The following is a 24,286-nucleotide window of genomic DNA, read 5'->3' on the forward strand; positions in this document are numbered from 1 at the left end:
AATAACCTTATCAATCCCTCTCTGCCAACAGGGTTCTAATTAGTGCCAAGTAAGAGCCTCGTTTTTGTCTGTGGAACATCTGTCCATAGGCATTGAACTCAAACCCCTAACTCATTTTATCAAGGCCAAAAATATCAGACAACAGTTTATTCTGGTCCCTGCTAATGCAGTTTGATTTTAAAGTCATAAAAAGTTCGGAATCCTGCTTAATCGGGATCAGATACTAGATTCTTGTACATTCTAATTGTCATTCATATTTATCTTATTTTGACAAATATATGTCTTCACGAGATCTAAGGTGCACTGGTTGAGAAGTGGCAAGGATAAAGCCATGGGAGATAAACGCTTCTCGCTTACCCTATATTGTGTACTCTGCCTCATTTTTTTAAAGTAATGTATTGTTACATAGATAAATGGTCTTTGTTTTGTCTTTCTTTTTTAATCCTGGTGGGGTAAAGACCAATGTAAAATAGCTTCTTTTTAATTGAACCTATTCTGTGTACACAGTGTGTGCATAAAAGCGCCTCCATCATTAGCTTTTGGTGATGCAAATGAAGGTGGTCCCCCGCTGTTTCTTTCTCCCTTTCTAAAGTGCCCTTTCAATCAATGTTTGGGACAGGACAAGACCCTTGCGACTCACAGCTTGTTTTATTCTGTGTGGCCACCAGAGGACTTTTATTCATTCCCGGGTAGCTTTACAATGACAAGTTATCACAGACAGAACCTGGCCTATTTCTTCCTTTTGCAAAGTATGTGGTATATTTTCTGAGTTAACCACAGACTAGGAAAGCTGTTCATTTTATTTGGCAAAGATTCCTCTAATTTGGATGTTTCTCTGAATTCCATTACAGAGCCTTTGTCTTTTCACTTCAAAGTAAACAAACACACTCATTGATCTTTAGAGGACTATCAAATTTAACTGTAAAATGCATTATTGCCATATCATTTTCTTCAGTTCTCTAATAACGTTATTTCACGTTATTCAATTTGAGACCCGCTTAGTGCAGTGAAATGTCATGAGTCTTCTTACAGTGAGTTAGAACCTCACGAGAAGTAGAAAAATATTTTTCTTTAAAACAAGATGGAGTTAAGCTGCTAACATTATAAATTGCTCTATTTTAAATGTCTGAACTGGGCACACTTAAAATACAAGGGAATATTTCATTAGCGTTTATGCAATTTTTCAGGTAACTTTTCCCAATGTTTCTTTCATTCATCATCAGATGAGAGAGAGCTTGTCAGGAAAAATTACTGTTAATGGTAGTTAATGGTGGCTAAATTCAATGAACTTGTTTCTATTTTGTTTTCCTCTTGCTGGAAATAATGAAACTATTACATGAACAACCCTTATGTTGCTTACAAAAATGTCCAGTTCCAATAGTAGGTACAATAAAGCATTATCTGATTTATAAAACAATCTATGTAAACCTATTTTTATGTTTTATTTGATTATAGCCATTAGCCTGAGTTAGGAAATAATTCTAAAATATATCTCACAGCAGCAATTTGCTGTACTATGTCAGAATCATCTGCATAAATCTTTACCTGTTTCTAGAATACCGAAATGCACATTTGTGAAAAAGAAATACTATTCCGAGTGTTGTGTTTGTGCAATTTGCGAGACAGTCAAACTGGTTATTGGGCTTCGTCTCAAACAGCAATGCTCACCTCCCCAGAGGCAGCACTGCTGTCTTTATTAACCGCACCATCAGTGAGACTCCTAGTTCTCAATTGCTAACTCAGAAGTTACAGGTGCAGAGAAGCCTGTCCACCCCTTTTGGCTGATCTGAAGTCAGTGAGTCAGGTCTCCAAACAGCTGGAGTCGGACATTCTTTTGAAAAACTGCATCGGTTCCCCATTTGAAACCAAACCACTCTGGGCTTTCAAGGTAAGCCAACTGGCAGAGTCAAATTCAATCAGTATTCTGCCTGCTTCTCTTTGAGTTAAATACTCCTTGGAGCTCCAGTGGCGCAATCGGTTAGTTCATGGTACTTATAGAGCAGTACATGCAGAGTTAAATACCCCTCATTGACCATGCACCAAATGATGATGACATGCGCAGAGGGCACTGGACCTTAACCAAGAACACACAGGGCAGCATCGGCGAATCTCTGAGTTCTTGTTTGGAACTTTTTCAATTTATTTCTCTCTTGGCTTTCATCAGAACTCAGTTGCAGTTAGAGAAAAGTGAAAAGGGGATCTCTATCCCTGAGGCCAGGCCCACCTGTGATTGTTTTGCACGAAGAACCTCATCCTATGGCAAACATAAGAATCTTCTGACTTCTAAGAATCTAATTTCTAGTTCTCTTTTTGGATAAAAATACACATTCCTTCTCACATCACCACCTGGATTGTCAGCATCATTCCCACCCTATCCCATTTCTCCCTGTGGACAAAGTAAAATACAAAAACAGCAAGGGAAGGTTCAACTCACAGTGAGAAGCATCTGTACAAGAAGATGCCTTTATGACTTCACAAGATAGCTGGGCATCTGTATCTACTTTAGGTATGTCCTCAAAGAATAACCATGAATCTAGGGAAGTTTACTGGTGTGTCTTTAAATGCCCTTGAAAGAGTAACTTGCTACATCCTAGATGATATTTCAACCTGAGATCCCAAACATCAGTGAATAGGCAATCATACAATCAGATTTTGCAAACTAAATGTGGTTGGATGGCCACTTCTTAGTGTAGGTAACCAAGATAATGCAAAGAAGAATTTGATGTATGGACAGTGAGTTTAGCAAGATATAAGCATGTGATTTGCAGCCATCTTTTCTCATCAACTTCTAACCTCGAGGAGGGTATATAGTCTTACAAACCATCCTTTCGTATGAGCCTCTTAATGTTTTGTATTTTCATCTTTGTTATTTGTGTGCGTGTGTGCCTCATTCTTCTATTGACAAATTTCTTAATTTAACCTTACCCATTGCTGACAAACATGATATTTGCAAAAATGTGTCTCTAACACGCAAGCATAAAATAAGTAGTGATGATGATGCGTGAGAAAATTTAAAAGAAAAAGTTAATCCCAGAAATAGAGAAATTCAATATTTGAGTTCCTCCATATTATAAGGTAGCTGTTATAATATATTCCAAATATAATCACTGAACCATCTCTCTTTCTACAAATTCTGCAAGATGCATATAACTAATATTGAGTACACATCAGGAATCAATACAAAGCACAACCTGTAATTGGTGAAGGCAGAAAGCGTCAGCTAATCAGAACTCATCTCTGCTACCCATCAATGTTTTGGGTGCTTTCATATCTAATCAACTAATTATCTACTATCAAGCCTCAGATAATGTGAATGAGATAAGACATAATGAAAATTATAAATTGCTTCTGTTATATTCATTATTGTAAAATGTTTTCAAAACTGTTTAAGTCAATAAAGTAATTAAAAATGATAATAAATGGAGTACTGCACACATGGCAACATCTTTTTCTTAAGTACATAGATCAGAAAACCAGAAATTCCAGTGTGGGAGTTGATACAAGCTTAACTATGTAGCAAAGGCTGGTTATCATACACGATCCGTTATTCAAGAAAGTGCTTAGATAATGGACATGATCTTGGCCTTGTTAAAAATATAATTTGGCTGTTTAAGATGGAATTACATCGGCTCTGGATTACTGGTGCTCATAGAGCCAAGTAGCACACACAAAAACAGGGCAAAATGGAAAATTATTTTCTTTAGACTCTGGATTATGTGTGATGGAACCTCCCTCCCAAAATTAAATGTTATATAAATGTGTGTATATATGTGCTCTTACTTGTGCTTCTTTTTAATCTAACGTTATGCAAGTTTGCAGTCCAAAAGCACATTCCCACAGAGGGTGAGGGAAGACAGCCCAGAGCTGCCAGCTGGGGAAGCCACAGTTTGAAGTGGACGATCCACATGCTTAGATTTGAGAGTTGACTTCATTACTGCATTTTCAATAATACCGGCATTCATAATGGTCTCAAAAGTCACCAGGATAATAGGACTATTATCTCTCTCGGCAATATCTAATAAAAAGCTCTTAAGCACATCCACTCTCTGGTTTTATAAAACATGGCAGCAAATTATCTCCCATGAATGTTCAGTGAGTATGCAGTGTTTCTTTCTCTATTCAGCCAGCTTTTCTCCCCACAGTGAGGGAAGATGGTTGGAGGGTGGGAGTCAGCCACCCAGGAGACAACTTACAGTTGCAGGTGGTCTAGGAAGAAAAAAAAAACAGACAAAAGACTCCTCACAAAGGAAATATTTGGGGTGAAAGTTGGTGGGATTTCAGAATACTCTCTGTATTATTAATACAAAAACAAAAGCTTCGTGAGTTTTAAATACAAATTGTAATTTCACTAAGTTGTCTAAAAAGAATGTTTGATTTAAAACGTACTTTCTGATCCGTTGGGGAAACTGGAGGAAAAGTGGAGTGAGGGTAGCAAGAAAAAAATAATGAGCATCTCCACTCCAGGTAGATATTGAAACTGAGTCTACATATGCACAGAAAACTCTGTAATGACTTAGTTATTCAAATTGATTTGGTCCTTTATTGCACACTACTCTAGGGACGATTCTGGGAACAAAATGCTATGGCCAAGTGAGTTTTGGAAACACTTCCTACTCTATACCCCTCCTGTAGAAACACATTGGACATTAGCATATTAAAGGCTCAAAGAATTCCTACAATGAAAAGACTCCTTAGTTTTTTAACCCACTAGTTCCCAAATATATTGGGTCATATATATCCTATTTTTTTCTTAATAAAATTATTCCATGGCAACTATTTCACAGTAATATTTTATGATAGAACACTTAGAAAAGGTGAAATCTTTAGTATTTTATATTTAAAATAATTTTGCCTTACACATTCATATAATTGATAGAAAAGAGGTAATTTTCTTTCCCTCTGAATATATTTGTCTCAAATATTCACATCATATGCATGGCATAAATAAAACCATACAGCAAAAGCTTCTAAGGAAAGTTGTTTGACACTAATAAGGATTTTTTTAAAGCACAGTAAAAGCTTGATTTTCAATTAGGAGATCATAGAGCCAATATACTAAAATTTTCAAAATAACCACTCAGAGCCACATTCTTGATGCTCTTGCCGACCTGCCTGGTGGTCACGATTGAACGCAGAAAAGGATCTTTTGTTTTCAAAGTTGAGAAGCTCAATGTGTTCTTGAAAATTATCTGAGACAACTATATTTAAAAATATCTGAAATTAGTGCTCTACAGATAAAAGACCCAGGATTAACCCTGTCTAATCGGCTCAGAAAAACCTTTGGCAAAATGTTCAAGCTAATTCTATACGGAAGTTCAAAACTGTTTAGCCAAGTTATTGGGTAAGGGCTTAAATGCTTGTATTTATTTCAGGGACTGTTTATTTTCATGTGGAGGGAAAAGAGATCCCCAAAGAAAGCATCTTAGAAGAATAGAGAATCCATCAAATGTCAATCTCTCTATCACTGTAAATATTCCTGCATGGTTTGACCCTCTGTCCAATAAAGACTGAACACATTTGTTTGAAAAAGCTAAGCCATCCAGCACCTTATTGAAAGCAGGGACATGTGTCTTCTGCATTCCAGATGGCCTTACAGTGCCTGGGAGCACAGATCTCAAATGATGTCGCACAGCTCAGCCCTGGCTCCCTTTTCAATGGCATTTTGTTCTATTCGAAATGATGAGTCCAGGTAACCTTTCCACACAAGCTGCCAGAGTTCTTTAAAGAATTCATGTTCTGAGAGATGCTACGACACTGATCTGTCCTTTTCACGTTGGCTGTGACTATCCTGCACACCAAGGAACGTATTCCATTTCAAGTGTTAGTCATGAAAACTGCTCTAATTCTCTCACTAATTTATTGTTAGATTTTTCAGCTCATGGAATGTTTCCATGAACCAGGCAAACTGAAGGGGAAGGACGGGGCTGCAGGATTAGGTTCCCATGAGAATGAGAACAAGGCCATGTTTGATTGACTGCTGCTGAAATACTGCGTTTCACTAATGATGAATGAGCATTATGGAACTACCTCTGAGGCAGCCTGTGGCATCTCCATCTCTACTTGTGTTAGGAAAAGCTGCTGGACTATAAATAATTAATATTAATGAGGAACAAACTATAAACCATGGACTCCAATTTTTTAAAAATATTTTTAACTTTTTATGCCATACAAGTAAGCATCACTTTGCACAATAGATTTGTTTCTAGAAAGTGCATGTAAATTGATGTTTTGAAAATCAAACCACATCGCAAATGCATGAGATGAGCTTACTATTTACAGGAAACCTGCGGTGAATCATTTTCAAAGTGAAAGATTCTTTTTAAGGGTGAAAAATTACCTTTTTATCTGTTTGGAAATACATGCTAGAATTTTTGTGACAGGTTTGCTTCTAGTGGGAAAACATCTCTGTGTGTCTTTTCTTTTTCTCTCCCACGTAAAATTGTGAGATATAATCATTCAGTTGTAACCATCATGCAGCCACACTATGCCGTAGTGGAGCAGGCACGTGGATGGGTATTTTCTCAGTTTTTTCATTATGAGAGACTGCCATGATCCATCTGCTTTGTCCCTTGCCTTCTTTTGAGAAGAAGGAGCTATTGAAATGCTATTTATGAGAAACATTGCTTTGAAACCTTTCCATATATGCACCATTATTTGAATTTACATTATGGGAATTAAACTAAGAAGAGAGTTTTATACCACAGGTTCAAATGTGAGAAATTGTTTAATGGCTTCAAATTGGAAATTGTTTGACATGCTCTGATGTGCATAATGAAGTGTCTCATTCTATCTCATCAAGTTTTTTTTTTACACAGAATTAAAAAGACAAAAAATCTAAATTGAAATGTGATTTTAAAAGTCAAGTTATTTTAGATCTAAAAGTTTTAGCAAGAGCAACAAAAAGATATATGCTTAGGAATATCTCCTATTATTCTATAATTTTGGGACCGGGCTTCCAGGAGTTTAGCATCAAACTTTCTGTAAAAAATGGTGTTTGAGAGAGTTGCTCTTCCACAGAGATGGTCTCCTAACCAGGATAATTCATGCTGTCCAGAGAAAGATCACTTTCCAGAACATGAAAATTCATTTACTTGTACTGATATATTTATTTTACCTACAGTTTCAGGCTCTTAAAATAATAAAGGCGACAGTGGCAAATATGATCAATGTCAAATTCTAAATTATATGACTGAAAATATTTCATTGAACCTCTTCGAGTCTATTTTATAGTTAATTTATGTCAGATTCAGAATCAAATTGCTAAAGACATTTCTTTGCTTAGAATTGTTATCTTTTAAAAGTGTCTTAGATCGTCACTTAATATATCACTTAACTAAATTCCTTACAGTGTATTTCTCCTAGCAAAGGAAGAAAAAAGATTAGTCTATTGGGCCTGAAAGAGATATTCTAAAAACACACACACACAAATATTTTTAAACAGTGCATATCTACTTTATGGCAATACTCTCTTAACTCAGCGCTTAGGAATAAAGGGAAATAGCACCTCAGTGGATTGTTTTTCATAGTTCACTCAGCAATGTGTTTACTAAGTCACTCTTACAACTATGTGCTTATATATTTTGATATACAGTATGTTCTACAATAGTGTGTCTTCTGAGATTTCATTCTTATTTTTAAAACCTATTTAAATGTGATTTTGCTTTCCCTCCCAGCAAAAACAAGCTTATTTCTCAAGGGATTCATAGTCAAGCCTGATCATAATTAAAGGCAGAGTCTGAAATGTCTTTTTACACCAAGGAAACAGAAGCAGATATGTAGCATCAGGAATGATTTACCTAGGCAAGGGAATAAAGTGTTTATTTCACAGAAGGGTTGAGGGTAGTCCATGACATTTTATTCACACATTTTCTCATTTAGATGAATCCCCTTTCATGCAGGCCAAAAAATGGGAATTCAGAAAAGGAATCTGTTCTACCTTATTAGAAAACCTCCATTGCCCTTGCTGTAATTTTAAGGAGCAGTTATTCATTCATATATATGTGAACCAAGTGATCCACACTTAGGTCTTGGGAAATGACTCCTGGGGTGATTTTCCAAAAGGTGATTGGCTATCTTGAGAATCAGGGCAGACGACGTCCTTGGTCAAGCCCTGGTCTTGTTATCTCTGAAGAAGTGTTGTCAATTCTCAAGACAATTGAGTCCCAGTGGATTCTGGGATTGGATATTCCATGGACATGTGGGAAGGCCAGCTTCAGGGGTCTCTTACTGGAGTCAGCCTGACATAGGTTCAAGACACGAACCCTCTGTTATTGGCTGTGAGAACTCCGTTTCAATTCATGGACCTCAGTTCCTCCTGTGTAAAATGTAATAGTAGTGCCTACAACTCACTGGGTTGTGAATATTCGATTAGCTAGTGGATATAAAACACTCAGCACAGTAGCTGGTACTTTATTTTTTAAAATAATCACAAAACTAAAAGTACAGTTGTGGCTGTAATAAATTGCTGTGATGAACTCCAAGGAGAAGAGTGTATCTAGTACCAAAAGTATATGCATTTAAGACATTTTAGCAATTCTTCATTTTTATCCTCTGGGGCTGAAGTATGTGGGTCAACAGAGGAAATGACCAATGTATTCCAGAATTGCTGATTCAAAAGAGGTCTTGCTCCAACTGGAAGCCTCTGGGACAAGTGAGTGAATGGAGTGAAATGCTCTCCAAGTGGCTAAAGATTGGAATATAATGCAAATGGCCCTGACTCAGAGCACTCAGTAATAACAACAGTACTAATTATAAGCATAACTCTAAGTAATGACTATTGAGAACTTCCCATGTACCAAGCACTGTGATAAGCTCTTTAATCATTTAGTCCTATGATGTAGGTGCTCTTATGATCTCCATTTTACAGACAAGGAAACTGAGTGATAGAGAGGTTAAATAACTTGCCCAAGATCGCATGACTAAATGATGATGGAGCTGCAATTTGAACCCAGGCAATCTAGCTTCAGAGTTTGTCCAGTTCAATCTCTATGTTATATTGCTTTCCGTGATTAAACTGTACTCAGACACACACGTACGCATGGACACACACATGCACGTGCGCTCATTTATATTTCTTCTTGTGATACTACTTTTTCAATATGGATCAAAGAATCTAAGAATAAAATGTACCAAAATGTGAATATTTTGATATATTTTATTCTTAGGGGTGAAGGCTAAAGAAGTACAAATTAGTAGCTGATAGATGGTCATGGGGATGGGGAGCATGGCATAGGGAATGCAGACAGCAGTAATGTATTGGCTAGGTGGAGAGCCAGAGGAGAGAAAGAGCAATCAGGGGCATCATTTCATAAACTATATGTCTAACCAATGTACTCTATACTTGAAACTAATAATAAAATAAAATTAAAAAATAAAATAAAGATAATCCCATAACTATAAAAAATATTAATATTAATTCAGAATAACTGACATCTTCTGTGTTCTTCTTTTGCTATCTACAATGTACTCAAAACATTTTCTGGTTATCTGCTGTGTAGCAGCTCCTGTGCCAGCTGCTGAGGGAATAGGCAAATCCATTCCGCTCCTTTCCCGAAGGAACTCACAGACCTGCGAACCTGTTATGTGGGTAGGGACAAAGAAGCTGCCTGAGGTTCTACAGTCCTTGTTAGGACAAGTGTGGTGGCATATGTTTGTTGGGCTTTCCTGAGCATTCCTTGAGTTTGGAGGAAAATCACAATTCGGTCATCATTATCCCTCAGTGGGGGATAAGAATTCCCATTGCTCCATATCCTTCACTCACAACTACCTGATATTCAACAGGTTTCATATTTGATATTTGTTGCATGGGAAAGGGCAGGCCAACTTTTTCAGAGTGAAATCCGCACTTCTGGCCTGAAACTGCTCCTCTCAGAGAGTTAAAGAGGTGTTTTCCATATGTTGTATAAGAAACACACTTTAAAATCCTGTTTTGAGCATGTCAAAAAAATGAAATGAAAAAACCCAATCAAATAATAAAACATTCCTGTACAGAACCACGGACATAGCGTACTATTAATTATAAAGCAAGACTTGCCACGATGTGCTTGTCTTAAAAGAAAGGGCAGAAAGGAAGGGCAGACAGAGAATCTTTGAAATGTCAAATGTCTTAGTCCCTCGTCTTCTTCAGAGGTGGGCTACTCTACCTATATTGCTTGTTTCATTTCCCCAGCTTTGTGACATGAATATGATTTCAAGCTCTTTCAAGTTCTTTATGCCACTGGGCGAATCAGTGACTGCTTGCCTTCTTAATCTGAATGTCTGTCCTGCAGCTGGCTGCTCTGCATTTCCTGACTGGGCGGAGCCCTGGGCACAGCAATCTGTGGTTTGGAAGTGGCTTCCATTTGGATCCAGAGGCCAATGAGGTTTGCCTGGGCTGGACCCCCGGAAGTATCTTCTTTGAGCGTCTTAACATCTTTACTGTGCATCTTGGTTTCCTACCACCTTAAGTATCACAGTTCTTTCTGAAGTCAGTTTAAATTTCATGCAGAAAACAGCTTTGCTTCAAACCACAGCCATTTTCATGTTAAAAAAATTCATGCAGATATAGACTTTTCATGCCCCCCCACCCCGCTCCCCAGACACACAAACTCTTTCTGGCAGATCGAAAGGTAGATTATTTCTATAGAGAGGCTGTCCCTGACAATTGTAAGCGACTTCTCTTCAACATTCATGGCAGCAGTGCACTTTTAAATTTTTTACTGACTGTCAGGATCTAATTTTCAAGGTATGGTTACCACACTAGCAACTTGGACTTTCCATCCAGTAGTAAAGGTTAACACAGGTCATTGGTTTCAGGTCCTCTTCAATCTCAGAATAAGAGAGCATCCCAAAAGAGCATGTAGATAATGGGTAGACCTGATCCCAAGTTCTGTTCTCTAAGACACTGAGATTGTAAAACATATGTGATTTTTCAAATTCTTCTACAAATGCTCAAACCATCACTAAACAAATAACGATACCTTGGATGTCAATAGGTGGGTGGGGAAAACACATTCACTCTTCTCAACAAGGCAAATCATCCAGAAATGTGCCGGGGATATCTAATCTAAGTAGGAGCAAAGTGGCATACATATTGATGGATTTTAAGTCAATTGCTTGCTCTCTGTCAGCATTGAGAATTGATTCTTTGATTCAAACCACATGGACACAACACTTTTGAGAAGTAGTGGTGGATATTCGCAAAAAGAACAGTCGACTAGAGTCGAGAGACTTAGAACTGAGAGCCTGGCAACACTACGAGCATGTGATCTCGGACACCTCATTTAAGCCACCCAAGCATGACTTTCCTCTTGTCTAATGTGGGGAGTGAAGCAAGTGAATAATTGACTGCAAAACCCATGCATGAGTTCATCCCATGGCAGCACAATTCACTATGGAGTCTGAGTAATATTGAATGTTCGTTTTATATATGAAACAAAGGCTCAGAAAGCACCAAATGACTTCATTAAGTCACAAGACAGGAAGTGATAGAGCTGGGTTACTAGAGACCCAGAATCTGAGGTCTCTCTGGGGCAATAACTCTCTCCCGTCTCTTGGCTCCCAGGATTAAGTAAAGACAAATGTAAAAAATGCAATGATATATGTGGAAACGGAACATGTCCTAGAACTAGAAAGTATTATTATTATCATCAGTGTGATTTGCCCCTGTACTTAACGATTAACCATTGTTCAACTGAAACTTTATACAGGTGTGGCAGATATGGTATATGAAACAAGTTTAAGTTTTGTAATCTAAAAATCCTAGAGGGAAATCCAGCTTTCGATAACTAAGTATGTGAATTTGAGCAAGTCTTTTAACTGCTCTGAGATAAACTTTCCATCTCGAAATTAGTTTAACCTTACAGAGATACTGTGAGGATGGAAAGGGATGAAGTGACAGAACCAGAGGAACAGCACAGAGTGCTGCACCAGGCAGGCCACTTTCCAGCATTAGCACTGGCTTGTGTGGCCATAGGCATTTGAGCCCTTGAAAGGACAACCTTGAGAGTGGTGATGATGGTGGCAAGGGTGTTATCCCATCTCATACTGTAGTTCCTGAAGATAAAATAGTTAATGCTTATAAAATGTTTGCCACAGTGTTTGGCATATAGAAGGTGTCTAGAAATATGGTGGCCATAATTACCAAAGTATATTGCTCACATGCAGTTTCTTTGCCTCCTTTATCTCTACACTATATGACATAGAAAAATGATTTTGGAGAAATCTAGAATGAATGAACTTACAATTTCCAGATATCCTAAACAATTTCTAGACATTATGAGGTACTTGATATTTTTCCTTTTCAAAATCTAGAAATATCTTACATCGTTATAATATTGAGACATCCAGTTGGGATTTTAAAAAGTGGGCAACTTATGTAACAATGAGGTCACTCTGAAATTGGGCACTGCATGTGGCAAAATTGTAGGTTGGTTTCTGTGTAAATCGTTACCTTCCACCACCCCTCGGATCCCTTTTCTCCCTCATCACTCTCTCAAGTACCCTGGAACCTTAGCCAAGGACCAGGTAGTTGTGTTGGGGGTGGTACTGGTAGATACTGGGTGCCAAGATGCCACAGGCTAACATGGAAAAGAAATTTCACTCATTTGGTTTTTAGAAGGCATACCTCAACCCCACCCTGCTCCATTCCTGTTCCATATCTGCAGCTGTCAATCAAATCGCTTTGAGACCTTTTCCTTTTTTGGTCCTCATTACTGAGGTGGATGGATGAACCACAAAGAAAGGCATTTGTCAAATTTTCAACTGACTTTACAGATGTAATTGTACAATCATTTGTGGTATTCTACCAACACTGTTCCCCACTCATCAGCAAAAAGGAAGGGCTTTTAGCAGCTCTGAGAAAATGTCAAGAGCAGACCATTTAAACATAACGTTCCTGATAACATAATTGTGGCAAAGGATCTGGCTGTTCATGAAACACTTTTGATAGGATGGACGAGCAGAATGAACAGTTTAGAAGCAGGGCAGATGCTCTTTCTCATCTACTTCAGTCTCAGTTGGTTTTTTTGTTTGTTCGTTGTTTTTTAATTTCTAGGAATGATCCATGGGTTTGTCTACACTGCTGCTGTATTTTTTTCACCTGGTCCTGAAAGACTTGTCAGTGCTCTGATTGATGAGTTTTGGCCCTGCAGCCAGCCGGGAGGTCTGGGGACAAGGCAGCTTGTTCTAATGGGAAGGCAGAATCCTGGCTTCCAGTACCAGCTCTGCTGCTCCCTAGCTGGGAAACTTTGGGAAAATATCTCCCTGCCCCGATCCTTAGCCTCATTTCTTTTCACATGGCTAACTAACAGGATTCTTGTGACACTTAGATGAGGCTAACACATTGTGTGAAAGTGCTTTACAATAATCAATCACTGTGAACATCAAAAGTAACCCCGGTGGTAGCATTTTACAATCTAGTAACTGCAAAAAAGAATGTGTATGTGTATGCGTGACTCTCATTACATCAGACAGCATTAAAAAGACCTGATATTCTGGGATACAGAGCATGTGTGTGCAGATGTGCATGTGTGTGTGTTATTACAGCATTATGTTCAATAATACAACTAGAATTATTTTAACTTTGGTCCCTTGTTTATTAACTTCAACGCTTTCTACCAGCATTATTTGCTCCACTCCCCATTACTGTTCAAAATGGCCAGGAGAACTTAGAAATAAGCCATTGGTAGATAACCTTGGGGATTTTTTTTTTAAATTATTGTACCATATAAAGCAACTATACAATTATCAAACAAGTTGATAAGAATGAAAAGTGGTGGATGAACCTAAAAACAGACCTAAATATCAATTCTCTTCATTTTAATATGGCAAAATGGACATTTCTAGAGAGGGAAGTTGTCCCTCTCATAGGCCACCGAAATCAACCTCATAGGGATTTTATGTTCTGGTATAAGTCTTTTCTAGGCATCGATCCTTCTGCTTCTCCAAAGGGAACATCTTACAGACATAGTGACACAATCTGGCTACAAGCCCTGAGCTGAGGATGTACCTGTGCTTGCTTCCGGAATGTCTGCATTGGCATGTATAGTATGACGAGACCTAAGTCAGTGACGAGATTCAGATCTACCACTTTCCTTGATCTAAACCAAAACAACAGGAACCATTTGGGCCTGCATTGTGGTTGGTCCACTTTGGCCTAACACTTGGACACGATCACGCCTGACTTCAAATCAGTAGGGACATCTCCAAAGTGCCTGTGGACGGCTTTAGTGCAGGTTAAGAACATGCATTCTAGAGTCTGTCCCATTCTGGCTTTATTACAGTGACCCTTTGGGCAACTCAGTCAATGTCTCTGAGTTTTGCTTTCTGCTGCTGTAGAATATAATGCAGACAACTCCCATGGCTTGGTGTAAAGACACAAAGTTCCTGGAACATAGTAGGCACTCAATAAATATCAGTTAGTTGAAGTATTGGTGTTGTCATTACAAGTCTAATCCTCACTAACTTGTGAGCTCCTTAAAGGAGAGATGTGTGATGTTTCATTCTGAGTTACCACCGTTCCTTGTCCAGAGCCATACACACAATAGGGACATAATTCATTCTTGTTGAAGGAAATAAAAGCATGAATGAATGAATATAAACACGGATGCAAATCAGGTAGAAGAGACACTTGAACTTTCCCTGAGAAAAAGAGAAAGAGAAAGAGAAAGAGACCTTTGCTTCTAATTACAGAGATGTCTCAAAATCCACCTGAAACATACGAACCTTGGACACATGAATGACAACAGAAAAATCAAATCTGAATCTTTCAAGATTTATGCTAGCTGAGCAAAAACATCTATGCTTTTAGCTTTTGTAATGAAAGTGGAAACCCATAGCCCCCATTGAAGGAACCTCATTTTTCAGTCCTGGCGCCTTCAGTCGAGAACCAGGCATTTCAATGCTTCTTGATATGAATGTTCCAAATGCTAATATTGCTTGTTGTCACATTAGCCAATATACAATCCTCAAAATAAAATCCTCTTGATGTCTGATTACTCTTCTTAAGGACCTCATGCTAATTCGTTTCAAACTGTGAATTACCTTTAATTCACAGCTTGAACAGGCTGCCAAATTTTGTTTTCTCTGCTCCCAGGTGGCTGTCTCTGATGCAGTGGAGAACTTCCAAAAATATATTAAGTCCTTAGGAAGAGTTGGCAAGCTCTGAGATGCAGCGCATACAAGACAGGTTAAAAGCAAGAGCTGGCTAACGTTTCAGTTGGAAAACCAGAATGGCTATAACTAGTGAAAGTTACCGAGATTATCAGATTATCTGGAGAGTTTAGTTTGACTCATGTAAGCCTCAAACTGATCAGTAGTATTTCTAAATTGCAAGTGCCAAATTATGTATTCTGATTAAGAATTAATCTGATTAAGAAAATAACAGTAATTTTTCTCCTGCCTCATTACGCAGTCACTTTGTTACCAAAATTGTATCTAAGTAGCAGACTGAACATCTACTTAGGAAAAAATATGTGAAATTGCTAGACATGTGGGTTATTGCTCTGTAATAAGGCATGGCAGTTCTCAAATCTCAAATTGGATCCTCGAAGGAAACATTTTCGATGATGAAAGTTTTGGTAGAAAAAATGGTCAAAATGGTAAAAAAAAATATTTAAATTTCATATAGCAAATAATATAAGGCTTGTTATCGGTTATAACAAACTGAAAAAAATTCTAATAATCTTTCCATTCTCTATGGTAATGAAATCTTCATACCACATAGAGAAAAGTTTAGAAATAATGTTTTATTCGAAGGAATTTTGACTCAATTTTGTATTTTCTAAAACAGAGAAGTATAATTTCTTGTGAGACTCCTTTCCACCAATTTCAGCTCTACAAGTCCAGGTTCGAAAGGTCAAATTTGGTGTACGAAATCCCTAACTCATTAGATCCCATGAGAAAGGGCAGCCTGGCAGGAAGAGAGAGAGCTTTGAACCTACAAATCCTTGAGCCTGCATTCAGGTTTTCCCACCAAGGAGTGATGTAACTTACTCAACCCATCTGTATACTGATAGCCAAAATATCCATTCAAGATAAGCATGCGCAGTAAGTTGGTTTTCGCTCTGGACTGCATGCATTTCATGGAAACGAACTGTATTCTAGCTTCACTTTTCTCATCTGTAAAATGGGAATAATTTGGAGCCCCTCCAGGATGGCTTGCAAGTATAATAGGGTGATGTATGTAAAAGCACCCGGCATGGGGCCTGGGGTGTAGCCTGGCACATGTGCTCAATAGCACGATGATAATTGTCTGAGGCTCCTGCCATTCCTGTAATAGTATAATTTCCTTTCCTCCTAACTAGCACTATTTCCAAGAATTTGTTCATGCAGAATGCATATCTGTCACTCGTAAGAAAACTAAGGCTGGTTACAACTAGCCTGGGTCCATGGCTGGGATGTTTTCAAAACTGTAGCTAGTACCATGAGTGGAGGAACTGGTTTTATGGCAAGGAAAGAACAGGGTTATAGCTACGTATGCCTTTATATTGGACTTTTATGGAAACTATCCAGGCATTCTTGACAGCATGGCTTAAAACACAGGAGCTGCTTGATTAAATGAAGGTCCGAATGGTTTCCAACTGGACCGAATCCAGATGCTAACGACCCAGTGTAACGAAAGAACTGGATATTTGGAGTTGCCATCTTCTCTATCATACTCACAAAATTAGCTGAAAGCAAGGACTGACTGGATGGATACCCTTGAGTTCATGATGTTGTCTGAAAATGCTTCTCAGGGCAACTGAATATATCTTATATATTACTGTTTAAGATGGCTGATCAAAGGCTGACAACGTCATAGAATTTTGTAAAGCCATAGTATTGACACGATGTTATAATCCAGTAGATAAAGCAATCCGACTCAAGAAAATTCAAGTTCTTTGGGGATGGTGTCAGTTTTCTCCTCCATCAGTCCTTAATGGTTTCATTAAGAAATTAGAAATAGTCACAGGGATGTAGAGTACAGTGTAGAGAATATAGTCAGTAATGTTGTAATGGCTGTGTATAGTGCCAGGTGGGTGCTAGAGTAATTAGTGGGAATCACTTCGTAATTTATAGAAATATCTAACCACTATTCTGTATACCTGAAACTAATATAAAACAAACAAACAAACAAACAAACAAATAAATGAAAGTATAATTGAGATACATAAAAAAGAAACCCACAAAGCCATGCACTAGTTAAAATGGTAAGGGCACATTTTAATAAGTTTATACTATAGCAGTAGAGAAAAGAGGCCACAATAAACTGAACTCAAGTTTTGCTTTTTCAGAGGTGATGATATTTCAGAGAATGACGGATTAGGGAAGGAGATGAGCAGGGGCTCAGGAGAGTCAGGGAGGTGAAAAACTACAAAAAGCTGGAACAGGAGGGTTCATCTATGTGAATCCCATCGGGGTTGCTAGTGGCCATTATCAGAGTTAGACTTCTATCATCCCACAGAGACTGGGAGACAAATGCCTTAACTTTGGGTGTTAGCTGGAACAAACACTAACTTCTTTTGGCAGCCTTGACTTTTCTCAGGCAGACACATTAAAGGGAGGAGGCTGGGGTCACCATAGAGATGAAGCCTGAGGCTATTAGAACCTATGCTAGTGTTTCTTCATGTATTTATAGGCCAAGGTTGAGGCCTCCTCTAGAAGTGGGCTCAGAGGAGCCTGGCCAGACTTTGGTCAATGAGAGAATCTTTGTTGCCTGTAGTTACATAAGACATTAGCATTGAGGAAAACTGAGTTGATGGTATACTATCTCTGTACTATCTTTGCAACTTCCTGTGAATCTATAATTATTTCAAAAGAAACAGTTAAAATTTTTAAAAAAGAAAGAAAAAAGAAACTAGAAAGTAACACAATATCTGGTGTGTCCATTTAATCCCTGAATCTTGTTATTGAAAAAAAATGGATCTTTTAGAAGCAGTACACACACATGATACTACTGTACAAATATACAACTCTATCACCTCCTGAGAAATGCAATTTGAGCTTTGTGAGCTTGTGCTCCACCTTCTTTTTTGGGACAGATTCTTCTAGGCTCAGGGAATCAAAAACTGCTGGCTCTTTTTTTCCTCCAGAAATTACTGAGGGTTAAAGTTAAATGCACTTTTAAGTTGTTAAGTTTAATTACTAAAGAGTGTAACTGTTTACATCTTAATTCTGACGAGTGTTTGTGTGTGTACCTGTATGTGTATACACATATGCAAATTAATTTGCTTAATTTCCTGTAAGGGGCTCTATCTGTATACTTTGAAATAAAAATAAATTCTTCTGTGATTTAAACTCGCATTCTCTAAATACTAGATCAGTGCTTTCCCCCCAGCACCATTTCTGCCATGGGGCAGAGACTCAAACCTGGGTCTGGAAATTTCCCCAGTCCGATGCCACCCCATGGGTGGATACCCCATAAAAAGCACTGTGTGTCAATGGAGCACTGTGAGTGAGGACCCACTTCTCCAAAAGGTGACGACTGTCTAGAACACAGACGGAGCCTGGCTGGTTTCCAGCTTGCACTCAGGCACACTTGGGCCAGTGTTTTCAGACTTGGTGCTCATATGTGCAGTCCTTATACACAATCCAGGCTCAAATGGAATATATGTAGTTCATCGACCGGGGAAAAGAAGCCAAGATGAGGGAAACTAATGAAGTACCCTAGTAATTAAGGGATCCTGTTTTACAAGACTCTCATCTCTCTCTACTGCAGTTAAGTGGCACAAATATGTCCAGGACATTTGCTGGCCATGAGGAAGTGTCTCTCCTGTAGCAGAGTCAACTTAGGGGTGGCTTCCCACCAGGCTCCAGCCACCAGCAGACCGTCTACACTCAAAAATGTTCTTGGTTGCCTGGAAGACTACTCTGCCAAATGGAAAATCCTAGAAGCTGGCTTAGAAAGCACACTGAACTAAAATACAAGAGGATGATAGTAATGGCTAAGCTGATAAATATTTGGAAGGTAAAAATCAAAATAATTATAACTTACCTGTCTCGTGTTAAACCCATAGCCTACCATAAGAAGGAAACTTATTCCAGCTGAAGTCTTATAAACAATGCTTGGATTTTAGATCAAGCAGCTTACCAGAGCAGTCGATTCATAAAATGGACCAAATGTCATCAAGTTTTATCAATGTTTTCTATACAGAAACTTGGTCTTATTGAATGCACTATATAACCCCGTGTATGAGGTGCTGTTCTCTGGAAATGCAGCCCCTAACTATAAAGCATAATTCACAAGTTTATTTTTGTTAGTTATAAACTACTGAAATATTGCATTTTATGGTCAATGTGGAAATCAGCATATTTCACAGTGAGAGCCTAATACTCTTTCTTTAGTATTAAGATCATTTTACAATGGGAAAAATATTTTTATATATTTTTCATGTTTGGTAGCCTATGTCAATTTCCTAAATGTTCATGTGTGTGTGTGTGTGTGTGTGTGTGTGTGTGTGTGCGTGTGCGTGTGCGTGCATGCACATGAGAGGTGGGGGGGGGGGGGGGGGGGGGGGGGGGGGAGAGAGAGAGAGAGAGAGAGAGAGAGAGAGAGAGAGAGAGAGAGAGAGAGAGAAAGAGTAAAATTAGCACATCTGAAACTAAATACAACTTCTACAATTCTTCATTGTCATCTCTCTATCCTTGTCCAATAAGATCTATTGCTTACCAGGATTACAAGGGGGAGGGCAATTTAAAATGTGATTAATGGAAAACCTGAAATGAGCATACTGAGGATGATTTTGATTTCTATGTTTGCATATAGTTTGGTCCTTAAATCTAGGTTCCAGTTTTATTTCCCCCCTCTCTTATTTTTTCTTGCTTCTTAAAATGGAGAATTCTTGGTTATTGAAGCTGAACTCTGAATTAAGAGGCACAGATCAGCCCAGAAAACCAAATACGAGGATTAGTGATGGGGTCAGCATTTAGGGTACTTTCCTGCTAAACAGAATCAGAACATGGAAATGCCATCGACTTTCTCAGAGCTTCCATCTATTTGGGAGTCATTCCCAGTTGTTTTATGCAATTATTTGTGATCTTCCAAAAGGTGAGCCATTCAATTCAAGTGTGCCATTAGGGCACTCGAATGTCATAAATTATTTCATTTTGAAAAATTTCAAGTACGTGACTATTACTCACACAGAAAAGTCGACTTCCATTTTCTATTATTAGGAATGAAAGATGTTGTGAGAGCAATACACCTTGATGTACTCTTGGACCAATGGGTATTACAAAATCTACAATAGTTAATCTAAAGAAATTGGTTTCTCCATATCCCTCCTATGATTAGCATTAATAAAAAATGAAGACAATGTTGAGCGATTACGGGGCCCTGGCTTCTGAACTTCCGTCTAGCATCACGTAATCTCTTATTCCAGTTCTTCCTAAATGCCCTTGTCTGTCTTCAACATACAGTCATTGGATGACCTGCAGACAGCGAGTTCTTGGGTTGACCAGCCGTAGCTATATCCACTCAACATTTCACGTCCAATCATGGCTGTTAAGACGTGTTCTTTCTCCATCCTAGTTAGTGGTGGGTGACTACGCATATAGTGATGTCTGTGGCTGAAGTTACACAATGCTCAAACAACTAGTCAAGAATCACAGTTGTTTTTATATCCAAGGTACCGACCTAGCCTGCGTCTGCATCATCAGAGACTCTAAAGACAACCTTATTCACTTTTACTGTTACTTGCTTATCATGGGTAATCTCGCTCCCCTCTCCAACCAAACTCTACATTAGTTTTAAGTCAAGGTTCATACTTTCAAGGAGCAGGAGAAAAGATTTTCTCAGCCCTGAGGCAGCAATTCCTTGCCAAATGCCACTGAAGAAGCCTGTTTTAGAAACCAAAGTACTCACGACTTGTGCGATACTGACTTTGTAGAAGCTCTGCTGGTCGGGTCGCTCCACTCTGAAAAGAAAGGGCACACGTCATTACTATCCATGTTTTCTACCACTGAATGATTATTGTGAATTAAAGTGGTCTTCAAACATGCGCCCTTCCAATTACACTTTTTCACGGTATCCCGCCATAAAAAAATAGATGATAAAAAAGGACCAAGTGGATATATCACGATATGACTTTTTGTTATTGTTATTTTATATTTCAGCGTTGTTACATAGGCTAGAGAAGAGATAGGAGAAGACATGACTGTTTTAACTAAGAAGAATGTTTTTTTAAAAACACCTACTTTGTAAGGTGAATCCTGGAGTCAGATGTTGGGATTCCTATAAAGGAGAAAACATACAATACAAGCATTAGTTAAATGAATGAAAGGGAACAAAAGGCATATCTATTATTGCTGAAGCTATAACTTGACTAATGTTTGCAAATAGGAAACCACTGCTAACTATTCCATTAATTAGGCTTCTGTCTGTAGTTCTAGTTGAAGGATAAATATTTGTTAGCCAAACCTGCTGCAACATGGCCATAACTGTCATTTTCTCATAATTATGTCAGACTGGTATCTATTTGGAAATCTGTGCAACATGGGAACAAATGACCCCCATGTGTCAAATTCAAATTTATAATTTCTCACTTAGCTAGGCAATGACACCTCTAAGGAAGTAAAGGGGACTTGGTTCAAACAAGCAAATAATCATGGTTTTTGTAGAAGTGTAAACAAGACTGTAATTTATAGATTTGCTCCATTGTTCCATTTTATAGATACAACTCCAATTTTCTACCTTAACTGTGACACATATGCAAAAGACGTATCTCATTTTCACAAAAGAAGTGTTCTTAAAACTTCATTACAAATCTGGTGAAGTATAGAAAGCAATTTGAAATATGCTAGTGGAGCGCATTATTTAAAGGGATTTAAATTTGGTTTGAAAGTCACCCTATGTACAATTCATTCACTGTTTTGAGAAATCGAGATTTGCACACGCCAGGCTTTCTCAGAGTGTGGCACACCTGCGTGGATCCTGACACACTTGCAGGCATGACAATGATATACAGGGAACACATGGCACCGTGCGGATGGAAAAGAATATTGATTACAAAGCAAATGTTCCAAAAGTGAAGACAATGAATTCAAGGAAATACAAGATTTTAGTTATATCAATGACAGCCGCAAGTAATCTACTCTTTAAGCCTGATATTGCCACCCTATGGAGTAAAAATAGGATTACAGCATAATCTATATTTAAAAGAAATGAACTAGAATGATAACATAGAGCTTTAATCAAAAGTGAACTTTTCAGTGTATTCAGCATGATTCCGCTGCACAAAAAACTTATCTTCTGGCAAGATCACTACTCTGAAAGACTACCATAAAGTCTACAAGAGCTAGAAAAGGCCTCTCAACTCAAGAGCCATCACAAAAACCAGGTGCTGCTAAACGGCTTCTGTATCCTCACTGATAGAGAACTGACTTTGGACAAAGAACTCTTAACAAACATAGCCATGTGATTCCCACTCCTTGGCAAATCAGATGGCGAGGAAGCAAAAACACTTCTAGAGGCACACTGGGAACACTGAGACACGAAAGCCGACAGCACAGGGGGCCAAGGAAAATGACACAGAAAAGTCAAAACTTAAAAAGCACAATAATCTATGGCCACTTAATTTAGAAGCAAGCATTCCTACTCATCTTAATAGCTCCTGAGGGTACAATTACAGCATAATATAATATTATAGCACAGTACAGTAACTGATGCTCATAATAATGTCTAAGTTATCAAGAAAGATTAAAGCATGTTCAGTATAATTTTTATAAGAAGTCAGGAAAATATTAATTACATTTCAAAATGATTCCTATTACATGATTTCTATGGAAAGATAACCTTTGGTCATCCAAGAATTTCAATTATCCAGAACACCTTATTTCCTTGGGTGCCAAATAAATGAGAGGTTGATTAACCATTTATATGTCCTTAACTATATACCAATATTTCTACCTGCTGTGTTTTTTAAGGGACTTCATTATAATTGTAGAGGGCAAGTTTGGGCTTTATGAATCAAATGACAAGTTCCAAAGTCAAACCAAGTAACTGATTAGAGAGTAAAACATGCAGACAGAGCTTTGTACTCCCAGAAATCTGGACTGAATTTTTAACCTTCATCCAAATATTTTGGATTTAAACCCAAACAATCAGTTATGCAGGGTGGCAGGGCAGTGATGCATAAAACAAATTGGAGAGTTATATAATTCACTAAATTTGAGTCATTGGTGTTATGTATTCTTGACACAATTTTTAATGTTAAGCTGGGTAAGACTTTTTAAAACCAGAATTCCAAACAGATGAAACACTTCTTGATATTACCCAGGTTACTTTACATATAAACCCAATACCAAGTAGAAATAGCTTGGTCTTGGAAAGCATCTGCATTGTTCATGCAATCATTATTGATGCATATAATACAAACTTTCAAAAAATGCCTGACTTCGATCTGTGCATTTTTTTCATAGACATGTCATATAGCTAATTTTAGTACAGAATGATGCCAAATTGTTTTCACAAACTTATGTGAGGCTATTTTAAATAATAAATAGCTTTGATGATAATCCTGTAATCAGAGGCTCCTATTTAATCTAGATTCCAGAGCAGGGGCAGCAAACTTTTCCCGTGAAGGGCCAATAGTAAATATGTTAGGTTTTAGGGGGCATAGAGTCTCTGTCGTAACAATCCAATTCTGTCACAGTAGCGTGAAAGCTGTCACAGATAATATGTAAATGAATTAGAGTGATTGGATTCCAAGAAAGTTTGAGTTATAGACATTAAAATTTGAAATTCATATCACTCATATTATGTCACGTCATTCACATTATTCATAACATTCATATTCTTTTTCTTTTGAAAATCTTAACCATTTAAAAATCTAAAAACCCATGTGCTGTAGTTTGCAAGCCTCTGTCTAGAGGAAGTTTACTTCCCTGAAGCTTTTACTGAACTTTCCCTGATGACGTACGTTATTAGCTCCCTCGATTCTACTTAGCAATGTACTCCCTCCCTTCCTTAGAGTTTTCTCATTCTCTCTGAGAAAACATGGCATTTTCAATTTGAGACAGATAAGTAAACTTAAGTAAGTTGAGAATGTTCAACTGCACCTGTTTTTGTAACTTTACAGAATCATAGATCATTTGAAATGAAAAAAAATCCATTGGGATTACATAGTACACACACACACATACACAGTACGGATGGGGAAACTGAGGCTCGGAAGAACTGGAACGGGACCATACAGTCAGAAAATGGCATAGCCAGGATTAAAAGCAGCCGGGTTCATAGCTCCTAAGACAGGAGCACACTTTCCACTGTGAAAGCTGTCATGGATTTAAGAAATGGATGCTTTCTGAGAGGGTGATGTCACCTAGTTCTGAT

General features: G+C 38.0%; 1 protein-coding gene across 1 annotated transcript in view; it reads right to left on the reverse strand.

Annotated features, from left to right (window-relative positions):
• The window catches only part of AFF2 (AF4/FMR2 family member 2), a 452,816-nt gene that overhangs the window by 124,377 nt on the left and 304,153 nt on the right, over positions 1 to 24,286 (reverse strand). Inside the window, exons 6-7 of the mRNA XM_025047899.1 lie at positions 21,151 to 21,187; positions 20,837 to 20,870 (exon numbers count right to left, since the gene is read on the reverse strand). Of these exons, the coding sequence (XP_024903667.1) occupies positions 20,837 to 20,870; positions 21,151 to 21,187 (71 nt within the window). The remainder of the gene's footprint in view (positions 1 to 20,836; positions 20,871 to 21,150; positions 21,188 to 24,286) is intronic.

Source organism: Pteropus alecto, unplaced genomic scaffold (assembly GCF_000325575.1).
Source record: "Pteropus alecto unplaced genomic scaffold, ASM32557v1 scaffold275, whole genome shotgun sequence".
NCBI lineage: Eukaryota > Metazoa > Chordata > Mammalia > Chiroptera > Pteropodidae > Pteropus > Pteropus alecto.